Source organism: Lotus japonicus, chromosome 1 (genome assembly GCF_012489685.1).
Source record: "Lotus japonicus ecotype B-129 chromosome 1, LjGifu_v1.2".
NCBI classification, from domain to species: Eukaryota; Viridiplantae; Streptophyta; class Magnoliopsida; order Fabales; family Fabaceae; genus Lotus; species Lotus japonicus.
This window is the reverse complement of record NC_080041.1, coordinates 2,820,189-2,836,759: the sequence shown is the minus strand read 5'-3', so window position 1 is coordinate 2,836,759 and position 16,571 is coordinate 2,820,189. Positions and strand designations below refer to the sequence as shown.

The 16,571-nt window shown below is 35.3% G+C and overlaps 2 protein-coding genes across 2 annotated transcripts; both read right to left on the bottom strand.

The window, feature by feature from the left end:
* Positions 1-5,744: 5,744 nt before the first annotated feature.
* On the bottom strand, positions 5,745-14,706 carry LOC130733063 (uncharacterized). Its single transcript, XM_057585113.1, has 7 exons — positions 14,057-14,706; positions 11,785-12,163; positions 9,142-11,237; positions 8,802-8,915; positions 8,341-8,495; positions 7,013-7,110; positions 5,745-6,147 (listed from the first exon to the last, which is right to left on the bottom strand). The coding sequence occupies exons 1-6, from the start codon at positions 14,489-14,491 to the stop codon at positions 7,062-7,064; spliced, it is 3,228 nt and encodes a 1,075-aa protein (XP_057441096.1). The 5' UTR covers positions 14,492-14,706; the 3' UTR covers positions 5,745-6,147; positions 7,013-7,061.
* Positions 14,707-15,219: 513 nt separating this feature from the next.
* On the bottom strand, positions 15,220-15,951 carry LOC130731513 (uncharacterized). The gene is made up of 2 exons (XM_057583819.1): positions 15,873-15,951; positions 15,220-15,793 (listed from the first exon to the last, which is right to left on the bottom strand). Exons 1-2 carry the CDS (start codon positions 15,919-15,921, stop codon positions 15,339-15,341), a joined length of 504 nt encoding a protein of 167 aa, XP_057439802.1. The 5' UTR covers positions 15,922-15,951; the 3' UTR covers positions 15,220-15,338.
* Positions 15,952-16,571: the final 620 nt, after the last annotated feature.

Here is a 16,571-nt window from a genome sequence, read left to right as displayed (position 1 = left end):
TCAGGGTAGGTCATACAGGTTAGCGCCAGGTGGGTCGGGTCGATCAACAACATGCAAGTTAAGTTGAGTCGACACCAAGAAGGTCTTGTCGGTGTCGGGAAAGTTGAGGCAGGTTAGGCGGGTTGGCGCCGGTTCAAACTAGGTCAGGTCGATGCCCTATCCTTCCATCCCTAGGAAGGTCAGGTAGGGTGGGTGCCGAGGCAAGTCAAATGTGGGCCCCAAGGTAGGTCAAGAGGGCCATAACCAAAGTATATCGGGTCGGGCAGGGCAAATCGGATTTGCTTGGGTGGGTGCTGGTTTGGTCGGGTCAGGTCGACATTAGAGCAGTTTAGGCAGGTCAGAGACGATCGAGCATGTAAAGTTGAGTGGGACAAATTAACTAACTCTAAAAATTGTAACATTTTTTAGTAGTTTTATTTTTGACAAAAGGATATGATGTATAAGCCGAGTGTGTGGGTGTATGTATATAAAAAAACATTTATAAACATAAATTTATTGAAAGATAAGTATATCATAAGAGCAGTGTAGTCAAGATTCATTATAAACATCTTATTGCCTAATTAATCTCAGAATGTGCCATTGATTAAATAATCGATCTGTAGAAGAAAGTACCAAATGTCCAAATCATATGTCCGTAAGTGTAATCATACCAACGATTTTCATCATAGCCCTATGTAAGAAAAGAACATCAGGTAAATGCACCTGATAAAAAATTAAGTTTACACTAAAATATAATATTAAGAGAGCTTTAGATCATTAATGCATTAATGAAAATTATTGAGAAATGATACGTATATGAGGGAGCAACAAGCTACCTAGCTAATTAGTGAAAAACAAAGAACGTACTATATAACAATTATGGTTCTTAGGCTACGTAAGCTTTCTTTGAACTTAGTTTGCCATGTAAAAATGACTACTATTAAAGTGATCACTCTTTAGTAAGCAACTTTTACACTTCTTTTGGGAAGATTATTTGAATTTGTCGGCTATAAATATGGGTTTTATTGTAAAATAAGAAGGGAGTAAAAGTAATATGTTAAAAGTCCTTATCAAAAAAAAAAATGTTAAAAGTCAAATGATGATTAATTATTTCATGGTTAACTAAGTCATCACTCCAGAAATCAAGGTTCAGTTTCTACCTAACAAATAAAATAATATTAGATTAATTTTTATGGACTGACAGTGTAAATAAGTTTTACACAATCATTCAATCACACTCATCTATTTTATCAGCTCATAATTAATTTTAAATTTAATAATATTTAAAAAATATGGAAGGATGTGATTGAATGACTGTATAATATTTTTTACACTGTCAGTGCATAAAAATTAATCTTAAATAATATTTAGGTTTGTGTATTTATTAAAATGGTAGTCTCTGAATTTACAATCAACTTCAAGCTACCTCTAGCATTTGTTTTCTTTTTTAGTTGTGCTCGATTTACACTGTAATGCTATAACTTGCTAAAATAAACCGACAGTTGGATGAAAAAGAAATTATGTGTTGAGTAGAGTGGAATAACTCATACATTAAATGTCTAAGAGTTTTATGTTAAATATTTGATTGTCTTTACTAGTGTGATTTACTTTTTATCCAAAATGTTAAGTATGTCTCATAGGTAGTGTCATTGGGGCAATGAGTCGGGGGCTACGTTTTGGCCCAAGTTTATGATACATACTATGATGGGTGTATCAAATAAACACTTCAAACAAAACAGACCGTCTAACCGGCAAATAATAAAGTTCTTTGAACTTTATAAAGAACTTTATTAGCTTAAAAAAAGCTTAAAGTTCTTTTTATTCAACAAGAAACTAAATAACCACAAGGATCAAGTTGACCCGGAATCTGGTTTTGTTAAAAATGTTTATTTGATACACTTTTAAATCATAAACTTTTAAGCTAATAAAGTTCTTTATAATTTAAATTTTGTGTATGAAAAAAAAAAACATACGGGTCAAGTTAGCTCCATGTCTCCACCAGAATGTGAGACCAAAAAGAGTTTATTTTTGGTTAATATGGAAAGGAAATGAAATGCGACAAAAAGCTTTTAAGAAAGGCGCCTTAAAATACTATGCAATTCAATGTGATAAAATCGAACAAATTCTGTTGCTTACAACACACCAACAAATACAACAACCACATGCATCTCATTGTCATTTGTGGTCAGTAAAAATGCATCTCCATGGACTAGTATCATTGAAAATGCAGCTTTGTCATGATTTGTTTATCCAATATCCAATTAACGAAAGGTAACGAGAAACTTCATTAATTGGCTCCATTCTAGTGTGAAATATTATACATATCCTATTCGATGAACTGTAAGATTACAAAATCTATCTGAATTTTAAAATAACTGCATAATAAATTGTAAATATATAACTGCATGATGTAAGTGAGGCACATTGATTGGCAAATTAACTTGTTTTCTGTTAACAGTTTTCTTGGGTTTGACACAAAAACTATTTAGCCTAAAGAATGAGATACAATACAAGTTCCATATATAGTCCAAATTTGGCCGGCAAAAGTAAATGATGTGATTTTGACTCTAGTCTATAGATATATTCATACTTCAAAGTCTAACACACCTCCAAAGGGTGTCTAAAAAGGCATTTATTCTAAAGTGTTCAAACTTACTAAAATATATAGTACTCTTACATATAATTAATTACAACAAAATCTTGGAATCTTGTTATTAATCTTGTTATTATCTGATTTTCAGCAAATCTATTGGCCCCCTCCTCCTCTTCCTTCCTTCAAAGTCCAAAGTAATTCACCGTGATAGTCGCCGGTTCACGTGAAACTAGGCCGCTCCTCTAATTACCATTTGTCTGCAAAACTATAATTGACATCTCTATGTTTAGTTCAATGGTGAAATCTTTTATAATCAATTATTTTGGTTAAAGGTACAAGTTCATCACGCTTCCGAGAAAACATGCAGTTGATTTAATTTTACTCTTTGCAACGTGCATGTTTGAAAATTCTTATACAATTGATTCAACAGTTAAAATCTCATGGCATGCATGTTTGAAAATTCTTCTAGAATTGATTCAAACACCAAAACCAATTATGGGATAAAGCAGTTTCTAAGTTTCAAAATTGATTTTATGAGAAAATAAGCTGATTGAAATTAACATGCTATCAGTTCTGGGATTGGAGAAGCTTTTGTGTAGATTTGAAGTATCTTAATTAATTGTGAGGAAATTGAAGTTGATACAAACATGTTATAAATTTGAAAGCGATTGGCTCGTAGATACCTGCTTAATTAGTTGTTCTGTTATAATGTTAAGAGTGCATCTCCTAATTTTGAATCAAGTCAACCAGAGCTTGTGTGTGACCATTTGATTAGTGGGGTCAGGAATCAGCACAAACTCATTTCTCAAGGTGGAGGCAAAATAATAATCATTTTGTTGTGTGGACTGTCCTATATAAGTTACTAAGTAAGGTCATTCAAGATTCAACCATCGAGAATGGGAGACTTTTCCGGCAAAGAGAAGAGAGAGATCAAAATATGTATGGTGGGACTGGGATGGTCAAAAGATGGTAGTTATTTTCCCTTTTGCATATATATGCCTGTGCAATGTAATGGATTCTCTGCTTAGTTTTTCTTGTGTGGCCCCCTTATTCAGATTTGAGCTTTGGAGGCAGATGGATAAAGGCCAAGGGACCTTATAAATTAGAACAAAAGTTTGTAATGGGAAGCTTTGCTTTGTATAATTTTAAAGAGGAATATTTGGTTTTGAAAGATTAATTAAGCTAAGTATGTGTTTCGGTACATAGTTTAATTGAGCGTTTATGTCAACACATACACGTTTATTTAAAAAGTTCATTGGAATAAATCCAAAATATATCTTTATGTGTTTATAAAAGTTAGTATTTGAACAAACCTATTTTTATAAGTTGAACCAAACATTTACCGAAGTATTTATGTGTTCAAATAACTTCTTCCAAACCCACTCATAGTTAATTATTGTGGTTTTCATAATGCTTTAACTAAATTAAGTTAACCAAATAGCACAATCTATGTTTTCGATCAAATTCAAAACCACCTGGAGAACCACTAAGGTTATAGTCACCTATAAATCACAATTAGAATATTTAAATTTATGAACAAATCTTCTGGCTTTCCCATTAGATGTTGCCCCTTTACCTACTACGAATTTCTCTTTCGGTCTAACCCCCACCATGAAAGATAAATAGAGAACATTTTACGGAAAAAAGCATGGTTGGGGAACTTTATAGTGGTCGAAAAATCAACATCATCAGATCTTGTGCGCTTGATCATCCATACTAGTAGTAGATCTCCATTTTGATTCATTTAATACACTAAATTGTACTTCATATTGAAAAAATAATACATAAACTCAAAGTATGATATTTTAATATGACGTCTTAATCATCAAATTAATTTTTAAATTAGCATTACATAATTCTAAAAAAAAATCCATTATGTACAACTATACTACCCGGTAGCTAGTGTTGGAAAGTTCAGTGGTAGCCATATAGATTGATAGGGATTTGGCCAAATTATTTATAAAAAAAATAAATAAGTAAGCAAACTCCATATGCTTATGCAAATTTTAAAGGAACAAATAATCTAAAGTATTTTTCTGTAACTCTATAAAGGAACAACTTCCCAGAATTTCTAAGCAAAGCAGTTATGTGTATTGAACTTCTCAGGCAAGAATCCGTAGAGTGGTTTGTCACGACATTAGAAGAGTGTAGAATAGTATGTTCTTGTATTCACAAAAGGACATTAAGCCACTCAATCCAAGTGAGTTTAAATGCTGAAGAATGATTTATATTGGTATAAAATTGAGGTAATTAAGCATCCACATGTCTATCAAATTATAAAATTCATATAGGCTTATAGCTTATTCACATGATGGTGTAGTAGCATTTCATCTGATCAAGAAGTTATGATAGTTTTTGACCAAAAAAAGAAGTTATGATAGTTGAAGTTCTTAATAATTTTGTTGGATCTACTTGAAGCAACCATCAATTATATATGTATCTACCATGATAGCTATGATCTATCTACCATAGTTCTCGAATTCAATGATATTGGGAAAGAGAGATATGCATGAAATTCAGGAGTTGAATTTTTCTGCTAATTAATATCATGGATAAAATTATTATATATACGAGTGAAATTGAAAGAACTGCATATGTATGCAGGTCACGAACATGATGCTTGTGCAGGTGGTTTATGTTTCATTTGCGTTATCTCTCTATAGTACATTTCCAACGCTAGACTTATCTTATCAATTGTCTATTTTGAAAATCATAGGCAACCATAGTCACATGAATTCGAGATATGATAATGCTACATGAATAATATAAATATAAGTATGTGGAGTCGCTGCATTATATAAGTTTGTAAGAACAAGTATTGATGTAACATTAGTACATTACACAATAAATTATTAAGAGATTTAACCAAAAAATAAATTTTTAAGAGATTTAATGGTACATAATCTAGTAATTTGATGATGTTGTGACACTTGAAGATGACAAAGAGATCCGAATCTTAACTAATCAATACTATATGAAAATATTAATTTCACTAAACCATTGACTCGAATGTTTAATTAATTGATTGGTTATTTTAAATGATTATAAACATGAAAAAAGAAACAGGTGAAAAGGAAGTAGTTTGGAAGATATCAAATGTTCAATGAATCGTCTTGATAAACCAAAATTGCAGGCGGATTCTGTATACTAAACTCACTGTTTGAAGACGACATTTGAGTGAGAAAATCCATATAATTAGAAGTTAAACCAAACAGGCCCTAAACTGCTGTCCAAAATTCCAATGGCTTTTGTACAAACGAAATATTATACAATTCCAGCAAACTAAGAGGACTACACTGATAATTTAATTTCAGAGATAATAACGCGATTTAGCAACCCTAAGTGCCCAAAAAAGAATTATACAGAATGAATTAGGAACAGCACTACTATCATAACTAAAGCTAAACTCAGCAATTACAGGCTCAGCTTCAGCTTACATATTTTACATCAAACATATTTCATGCTGCATCGTTGCAGGCGCGGAGGCAATGCTGCTTCAATGTGCCTTAGAATGGGTCTCACATGAACCTCAAGTATCCATACAAGAAAGATCCTGTCTGAAACACCTAAAATACCTGCATCCACACAAGGTAACCGGATAATCAAAAACTGCAAAGTCCCTAGTGTTTCTGAAACGCCAAAACGTTATGCATGCTTCAATTTATCTAGTGACTATGGTATAAGATTTTATCATTAATTAAGGGAAGATGGAAACAAGAGAAAAGAAGTAGTTATGTATAGGAAAAGTAAATTCACAACTTTATGTTTATGAAGTGGAAATGGTGGTAATAATTTAACAAGTGAATCAAGCGGGTTGCTTCCTCCCTCTTTTCGTCTGTTCAATGCTTGAGTCATTTTCTGGCGCATGTATCTCTCTCTAAAAAAATTACCCTGTCCAGGGACCCTATCTCACTGTTTCTATGTAATGTTTTTGGTCCCAAAATTTGCATACGGCATTAGCAGTCTAGCACGAGATTTATCTCAGTTTCTATATTTGTTATGGCATTCCCACTATAAAGTGTGAAACCATTAGAACAGTAGACCAATTTCTGTTTTGAACAACTATGAAGTTCTACTTGTTTATATGTTATGATCATTATCCCAAATTTCCAAATAATTTTCTCTCGTTTGCTTCATTATAGAGTTGTAGAAGGTTGATTCTAGACAAGCTGTTATATTATGTTTGAATTCAATGCATTTTTTAATATTTTTTAAATAAGGTAAACTCTAACGTTTATGAGTTGAGTTTACAGAGGCTCCAGCACCTCTAAACAATAATTCAAGCCAAATTCATTCATATTACCCCGAGTTCAATGTACCTACAACTTTATCAGGGCACACAAGTGATCTACCGGGTTAGATTTCAAAGATTTGGTAGATATTAGGGTAAAGAAAGTCTCAGTTAAAAAAATGGACAGATAACAGGTGTCAAATACTCACCACAAAAATGCAGTGTAGGAATCGGGAAAGATTTATGTCCAATACAGAATCAACTGGTAACTGGTTGAAAAAAACTTTTGATTTCATCATAAAACCACCTGCAAAACCAATCAAATCCCTCTGAAAACCCAAAAAAGACAAATCTACAAAGCAATACGCTGTCAGATAGGGAGATTCAAATGTTGTCCTGACTGATAAGTGATTTGGCAAGCATACGAACTGAATACAATACCTACACAGCTACACTGATACTGAATGTAGAAACCTGTATGAATTATATATTTGATTCTGAACACCAAAAGTCTAGCATCTAAAACATGTGAAATAATGCAATAAACAAAAGGAACAAGAATGAAAATAGAACAGCTTTCATAATGCTATGGAAATAATTACATCTAAAAATGGGATGAGTGCCAATGTAATATTAAACATTGGAATTAGGTTGAAGTATTAAAAATATGGCATTTCTTAATGCTCAGTCATTGGCAAGCAGCATGGAAGTGTGCTTCAAATTTTCACCACTTATCAATAACTTAATTGATGATGAAAAGCATTTTATCTCAGTTTAAAATCTTGTTTTCCATTCCCTGCTGTCCCCAGCGCACTCAAAGATTTGAAAGTAAGGGTTTTTTTTCTTTCTTTATCCTCTTTTCCTTTCCAAAAGAGGCTTTCTAGGAACACCATGTATGCAGTCCTACGCATAAAGTATCACTTAACCAGAGAACCTTAACCTTGAAACCTGTTCTCAGATCAACAGCTAGATAGCCATCATCTTAATAAGCCCTTATTTCCCCATTCAACCATATGTAAATATATCATGCACCAAGGAATAGCTATTGTAACATCTGACTACAGCCTCTTACCATCTTACAAATCCAGACACACACACACCCAGATTTAGTTCCCAGAGAACAATGTCCCTAAGAAACATAAGTTCAAAATTTCAGCAGGCAAAAACCAAATGTTGGAAATCATCATTATGCAAAACAACACCAAATATAGGCAGCTATATACTTACATCTAATCCATTAACATTATCTGTGTAGTGTATAATCCCAACTTCAATGCCAACACACAAAATTAACATGATTTAGGAAATAGAATCAAAATTAAATTAACATAATTTCATATCCCAGAGTCCCAATTTTTCCTTTAGTCCTACTCTACCATTTCCCTTCTGTTGTAATTATGACCACATAACGCACATGATAAATTGCAAACATATTTCTTCATGCTTGCTTATGTTATACGAAAATTGTATAAATTGAATGAAACGGGCTTGAAAAAAAAAAGAGAGTCTAGAATAATAGGTGTATACAGAAACAAACCTGCAAAGGAAAATGGGCTGTACTCTAGCACTTGGCTCATTTTCTAACTGACATCGCCTGTCATTTTCTTGTTTAAACTTATCTGATGGAAGGACTTCACACGGGCCTTGAATAGAGCCAAGCATTTCCGTTCTGTCACTATTAGATTCATAAACCTGGACCAAAGAAAATATCCATATGCAATATATGGTTTGATGAGCATGTCTAAGATGTGGAGCATTACCATTTGATTGGAAAGCCAATCAAAACAGAAATTGATTGTAGAGGTTATAACTCAAATCAATAAACAGTTTATGAATATGCTTGTATGTATGACCAAAATCAATGCACCTTAAGACAAACTGATAGTTAATATATCAATGACAAATTGTCACACAAGATTGAACTGATAACCATTCAAGAAGAAAGACACAAGCCTATTTAAACATAAAAATGCATTATGAAAATTAAAAAAAAGTTACCTCATTGACTTCAGATATACACGGGTGACTAATATTCCCTGGCAAATTGTCAGGAAAGTAGCAGTTTGTCACCTTAACCCAATTTAACCCAGTTTTGCAATCTTCCCACATAGACTGAAAATTAAATAGAAATAAGTCTCTGTTAAAGTTCAATGAATTTATAAAGTGCTACTTTTTAACACAAGGGTGCAAACCAACAAATCACAACAGAAACTGTAAGGTGCACCCAAAACACGTCATTTTGGGATTCATAAGCACTTTGCGATTTCAAAGGCAAACTTATACAGATATTATGTAACCAATTGCAAGACTATAGTGGAAAGCATGATGATTTGCTTGCCTGAATTTTAGAAGGTGTTAATTTGCCATGGCTGGATGGAAAAAGAGCATGATCCTGCAGCCTATACGTTATTCCATTGACAGAGCAAGATTGGTAAAACTTTTTCTCATCTACAACTTGTAAAACATCACCAATCCATTCTACAGCATGTGAGCTATCTGAAGATAATGCAGAGTGTTGTCTACCTTCAGCAATAGTTTCAGAACCTCCAATAAAATTTGCTTGTGCGACATCTAGGTCATCAGGCTTACTATCATAAGTTAAATTTTCTCCTCCATGAGATTCCTTTTGTTCCCTAGTCATACAAGTACTGTTAACATGTTTATCTGATGATACTTCAGCATTGTCTTGTGACTCTGTCTGCTCCACTTGAAAATCTTGTGATGGTTGCAAATTTTCACATTTAGCCGGCTCAGATAATATAGGAAGAGTTTCAGATTCTGATGTCTCTTTACAGATCAAAGCCTTAGAATTTATTTGTTGAGAGCTTTCACTTTGCAAGCCGGTGGAAGGACTAGAAGCTGCACTAAGGGAATTCATAGAGATGTTTGAATCAGACTTCTCACCAATAGTTTCAATGCTGGATGAAATGTTGGTAACTTGTATATCGCTCATATCTCTGGTCTTTGAGTCAGCCGATGCACTAAGGGACTTCATAGAGATGTTTGGATCAGACTTCTCACCAATAGTTTCAATACTGGATGAAATGTTGGTAACTTGTATATCACTCATATCTGGGGCCTTTGAGTCAGCTGATGCACTAAGGGACTTCGTAGAGATGTTTGGATCAGACTTCTCACCAATAGTTTCAATGCTGGATGAAATGTTGGTAACTTGTATATCATTCATATCTGAGGTCTTTGAGTCAGCTGATGCACTAAGGGACTTCATAGAGATGTTTGGATCAGACTTCTCACCAATAGTTTCAATGCTGGATGAAATGTTGGTAACTTGTATATCGCTCATATCTCTGGTCTTTGAGTCAGCTGATGCACTGAGAGACTTCATAGAGATGTTTGGATCAGACTTCTCACCAATAGTTTCAATGCTGGATGAAATGTTGGTAACTTGTATATCGCTCATATCTCTGGTCTTTGAGTCAGCTGATGCACTGAGAGACTTCATAGAGATGTTAGGATCAGACTTCTCACCAATAGTTTCAATGCTGGATGAAATGTTGGTAACTTGTATATCACTCATATCTCTGGTCTTTGAGTCAGCTGATGCACTAAGAGACTTCATAGAGAAGTTTGGATCAGACTTTTCACCAATAGTTTCAATGCTGGATGAAATGTTGGTAACTTGTATATCATTCATATCTGGGGTCATTGAGTCAGCTGATGGTTCGACACTATGATTGCCACTGGAAACAGCTTGGACAGAGCTCCCATTTGTTGTTAACAACTGCTGGCTGACCTGTGGATCTATGCTCCCTGCTTCCTTCTCTGAAGATGGTTGAATAGTGTCTGTATTAGAGGGCAATTTTGGTGGTGTGTTAGAGGATCTCATAACACGGCCATATTTTGGAGGCAAAGGCTTCCCACCACTTAAACCCAAGCACTTCATGCAGTACCAATCAACTCTATTATGAATTCCTCTTAAGACCGATGGTGGCAGGCACTTCAAGTGAAATCCCTTTTCACAAGCATCACAGAGAAGTACAGTATCAACCTCATTGACAGTGACCTCACATATTTGACAAGTCAAACCCTTATTCATATAATCCCTTGAGGGAGGAGTCCATGTGGGATGGTCAGGAAGTTTTGGTAGTAACACTTTCTGGACAATCTTTGCAATATCCGCATGACTAGGAATCACAGGAGCTTGAACCCTGTTCATGCCCTGCAAGGGCTGCAAGGGCTGGTGCATAATTGACAAATTCACAGGCACTGTTTGAGTAGTAAATGGTCTAAAGCTTTGATCTGTTGTTATTTGAGGCCCTGCCCTTGATATGGTTACATCAGCTGCTACTTCAACCTTAGCAGAGTTAAGAGTAGGCACCTTGTTTTCTGACGTGCTTCTAGCCATAGATGAAGATTGAGCCTGCATTGACCATGTTGGAGCATTCACCAATGGTTGGTTTGCTGATGAATTTGCTACAGTTTAAAAAAACTCCCAAATTCAGTTCACATTTCTATGACTAATATAAACTCATACACATTCTATTCTAAACATACAATAGACTAGGATACCAGCTCACAAGCTATGAAGTCAGAAAGACAAGCAGAAAATGACAATAGGAAGTTAAAGAAGGCAACTGAAAGAAGAGGAGTAATCATTGAATTTCAGACTTTTGAAAGGCAATGAATCATTAACAGCTATTGCTCGTAGATTATATCCATCCAATAACATTGAAAAAAAAAAAAGAGATATACACCCACGTAGTGAACTTTCAGGTTCTTCATGTATCATTCCATGTCTTACATAGAAGAAATTCCTCTAAGTATATAACCACAATTCCAGCACCTTATTTTGAACATCTAGTTTAAAATTTTTATAAATCACAGTAAAACAAAATTCAGGTCAGCATGTATAATCCATCATAAAGTGAGAACATATTGCACTAGTAATCAATCATCAATTGGAAATGTAACTACCACTCCTTGAAAGTTGGAACTGGTGAGGAGATTTGGAGGAAATTACCTTGAACTTGCAGCACATAAGGAGGCCCATTTGATCCTCCGCCAACTTTGAACTGGGAGTGTTCAACTTTGGGCAATGCTACGGAAGATGGATTTCTCCCCAAGTGAGTACTAGATATTACACCAGGAACCACTGGAGGTCTCACTTCATTGCTGGTTGATTGATATTGCAATGCTGCAGAAGACCCTACAGAAACTTGGGGAGGAATAGACATTACAGTACCTGTAGAAGGGATTGCTGCATGGCTTGATTTATCAGACGCTATCATTCGAACAGTATGTGTTGGCACACGATTATCAACTGTTCCGCCAATGCTTGTTTGCAAGGGCTGAGAAGCATATGTTGTAGAAGGTGCAGAAAACTTCTTTGCTTCCTCCATCTAGGAACCAAAAAGATTGTAGAAAGAGAAAACAAAGGGGAAATGAACTCATCAAAAAGAACAGCCACAGCATCATTGTCAACATTATATGCATACTTAAATAAACAAAATAAATGCCTTAACATGAGCACTGAAACCAAAAAAACAGAATCCTTTCACATTAACAGAATCCATCACTCCAATAACCTCCATCAGGTGGCCACCGAAGAAGGTAGTTTAAGATTATTATGAGAGGCGCTGGAAACAGAATATCAAGGGAAAACTAATCCAATACACGAGTCAAGAATTTAAAGTTCATTATTCTTCAATAACCCTCCCAAAGAAAGAACCCTAAATTAAGAAATACAAATAACTGTACAATAAGCAGCTTAATTTTGAAGTAATATGGAGTATGAATCCAACATTCTTATCCTCTTTTTCTTAACTAATATATATTCACAACCATAGTTACCCAATTCGCCTTATAACCCAGGACCCGCGTTCCAGTTCGTGCGTGCTGGTTCGAGGTTCTTTTTCGAATTGTTACTCTGCAATACGCGTCCCGGTACTTCATATTGACGTTCCATTGTTCCAACATAGTAGTCATTTCCGGATAGCGGCCGGCCCCAAAAGTGGGATAGCGGGATAGTGCATAGCGGGATGGCCGCTATTCAGATTTTTTATATAATTACTAGTTTAATACTATATACATATAAATGCCAAACAATGTCAAATATTGCCTAAAATTCATAACATTCATAATAGAAATAAAAATCATAAGTCTTGAACAATAACACACAACTAAAAACCACTCAAAAGCAAGGTAAAGAAGTCGGATTTGCAAATCTGAATGAAGCTCCATTATTTCAAGTTTGACCTAAAATGGCCCTGAGAAGTCCTAAAATGCCCCTAAAAAGGTTTCCCAACGTTTTAAAACCGAGGGGCTTGAGTCATTTTTCCCTTCGTCCATATAGCGCCGCGATCTGCCGCTACGACCGCTATTGTGAAGTGTGTCGCTATTTCATCGCAATAGTGGCAGGGAGCCCCGCTACGCCGCTCTAGCGGCTATATTGACTACTATGTGTTCCAAGTTCTTTTTTTTAAGTTGGTTGCTTGTTGAAATGCAATAAAGGCTTAGAATCATAGACTACCTGCTGAGTTTATGGGAAAGATATAGAGTATTTATGATTGCACTTAAAATTATTTATACTTACTTGGAAACGAAAATGATTAGTCTAAATCATTGGATAAAAGGAAAAGGAATACTGATCATCTACGTATACCGATGTCGGTTGGGGAAAAATAAATATCATTTTTGTCAGTTGCACCTAAACTTAATTATATGTTTTAATATTAAATACTATTTACTTGGAAAATGAATGCTTTTCTTTTTAAAAATGAAGAGTTTAACCGCTACTTCTCTTTACCTTCGAAACCCTCACCTAAAAAAATTTACATAAGTGTATCTATTAATAATTTAGAATGAACCGTGAACCCAAATAGCGAACCGACTATGTATACCCCTCTCGTACCGAATTCTTCACACATCATATACCATGTACCAGAGTGTATCTCGAACTCGGTAAACTAACTATGTTCACAACAACCAAAATACACATACATAGATAGCATTTCACAGACAGGTTAAAACAGAACTGACAAAAGGTAAAAACAAAAAAAAGTGACAAGGGTGGAATTAAAGAATACAGAACCGAACAAACCACCCCGTTTCGTCCTCTCAATGCCAAATGCTACCATAACATTACTTAAACATCAATTACAACGCAGTTTCACATGGATCAATTATCCATTAGTCAAAGCAAGCAAGATTATACAACTACATGCTTTTCTTACTGCAATAAACATGGAAGTTGAAGAAGCTAATGGCAACAATTGAGAGAATTGGTAGCATACCTTCCACTTAGCGTGCGAGTACCTCTCAGCAATCGACATTTTCGGAGTTCGAAACCCTAACCTCTGATCCTTAAACTTGGCATTAAATCCAAGATCCTCAATGACAGCACCAATAGCTTCACTGGCCACAATATCCTTAGGAGCGATCCCTTGGCAGAGATGCGCGAGCTTGGTCCGAGCCTCCCTCATGAGATCAACCTCCACACCGGTTGGCTTCCTTCCCGCTCGCATCGCCGCCATCGTGGAAAGAACCAGCACAATCTCCGCGATTCGCTTCAATTCGCCACCGGCGCCGCCGTCGTCGAGATTCGGATTCGGTTCGTCTAGCTTGGGCTTCTTGCTGCAGCGCTCCTCCGATTCCGGTTCGGGTTGAAGTAGTACTCCGTTGTGAATTGGTGGTGGAGGATCTGGTGCGGGTTGCGGAGGGTCGTCCATGAGAGAGAAACCCTAGAGAGAGAGAGAGAAGGAGGGAAGAGGAAGAAGAGAGAAGAGATTTGAATTGAATTGAGAGAGGGGTGTGTGTGTTTGTTTTGGCGGGTAAGTAATTTAGCGTGAAATGTAAATTGAATTTGAGAGAGAGAGATGAAGGTGAGGTTGTGAAACCTGAGCGAGCAATCCCTAGCGATTAGCCATAGAGAGAGAAAAAGCTCTGTTCTGATTTCTAATATATATATATAACTCAACACGATAGACTCGTCACGTGACACCCCAAGTTTCCTATATTAATATTATTCAAAGATATAGTAACTAACTATGGACTAAATTAAAATTATTTACATTAACATGGCGTAAAAATTAAATCATTATGTTTTTTTTTATAAATCAACACATTGGATGTGCTAGCTCGGGAAGCTTGTAGGGATGGTTCTCAGCACCATGCAACGTGTTTGGAGGCTTCCTCTATCCTTTGTTATTTTAAGCGTTGTGCTTATGAGGCAGTTTGGATGAGCTTCTTTATAAGCTCTTATAGAAAAAGAGCTTTTTATAAGCTCCTCTTAAATAAGCTATTGAACAATGTTTTTTTAAAATAACATTGAAATGTTTTATTTATTTGTGTTAGAAATTTTCAAAAAATTAAATGTGTGTGTACACTAAGCATCTCTACTAAAAAAAAAAATTGTCATAATATCATAATGTTAACAATGCTCTAACAATAACGTCAAACCATATCAAGTATCAAATAGTTAATACAAATCATAATTCGTAGTCTTGAATATAATCATACCACCTTACAAATAAAAAGACATATCTACTAAAGTATCATAGATAACTAGGAAAAAAGCTAAACTCGTGTTGGAAACATATTTTTGATGTGTTCCCTAATTTGCTCCATTTGCAAGGAACTTTGAAAATCAGGTTCCTCCCATGTAACAGTACTTGGGCCAGCTTCATTTTCTCCTCCTCCATCTTCATTTTCATAATTTGCATCAAATTCTTCATCACTTCTATCATTTCTTCTAATAAAGTTATGCAAAGTCATACAAGCCGTAATGATTTTGTTTTGTGTCTTCAAATCATAAGAAGGCATACTACCTAGTATCTTCCATTTTGCTTTGCAACAACCAAATGATCGTTCAATCACATTGCGAAGACTAGAATGATAATAATTGAACACCTCAACTCTCCCTGTTATTCTAGGTCCATTTCTGAATTGCGGAAGATGATACCTATTTTTTTTGTATGGCCCTAGAAAACCCATAAAAGTAGGGTATCCCGCATCAACAAGATAATATTTACCTAAACAATAAAATATTATCGCATGTTAATACATAAGTGTAACAATATTATATAATTATAAGTTTTAAATATTACGTACCATGAGGAGGATGGGGAAAATGCAATGATGGTCTACGCAGAGCCTCCATAAAAATCTTAGCATCATGTGCAGAACCCTCCCACCCAGCCCAGACAAAGGTGAAACACATGTTGAAATCACAAGCAACCATGACATTAGTGGTAGTGTAACCTTTCCTACCAATATAAGTTGCCTGGAGTTGAGGAGGAACACAAACTCTTATGTGAGTACCATCTATTGCACCAATGCAATCTTTAAAATAAGGGTAATATCTGACATCATTCTTAATCTCATCAGGAACATCACTAAATGATGAGTCAATAGGTTTAATTATGTCTCTTGCAAGTCCACAAACAGCATTTAGGACGCTATGAAACTGTCTAGATATTGTTTCTCCAGAATGTTGGAATCTCTCCTCTAAATTGCGAACAGAAGCTGGTTGACCCACCATGTATAAAAAAAAAGCAACCTGCTCATAAATTCCCACATTGCGAGTTGGCCTCAAGTTATACTTGTTTTGCAACACATCACATAAATGGAAGAAGACATGTTTCTTCATTCTAAACATTTGGTAACAACGAATCGGATGACCATTTAGAATTTCAGAAACCCAACGATAACCTGTTTGATCTGAATCTCTACGTGGACTTTTGACAACATTACTCGTGAAGTAATTCACAACTTCGCATACAAGTGCGTACACAACCTTTTTCTTCTCCT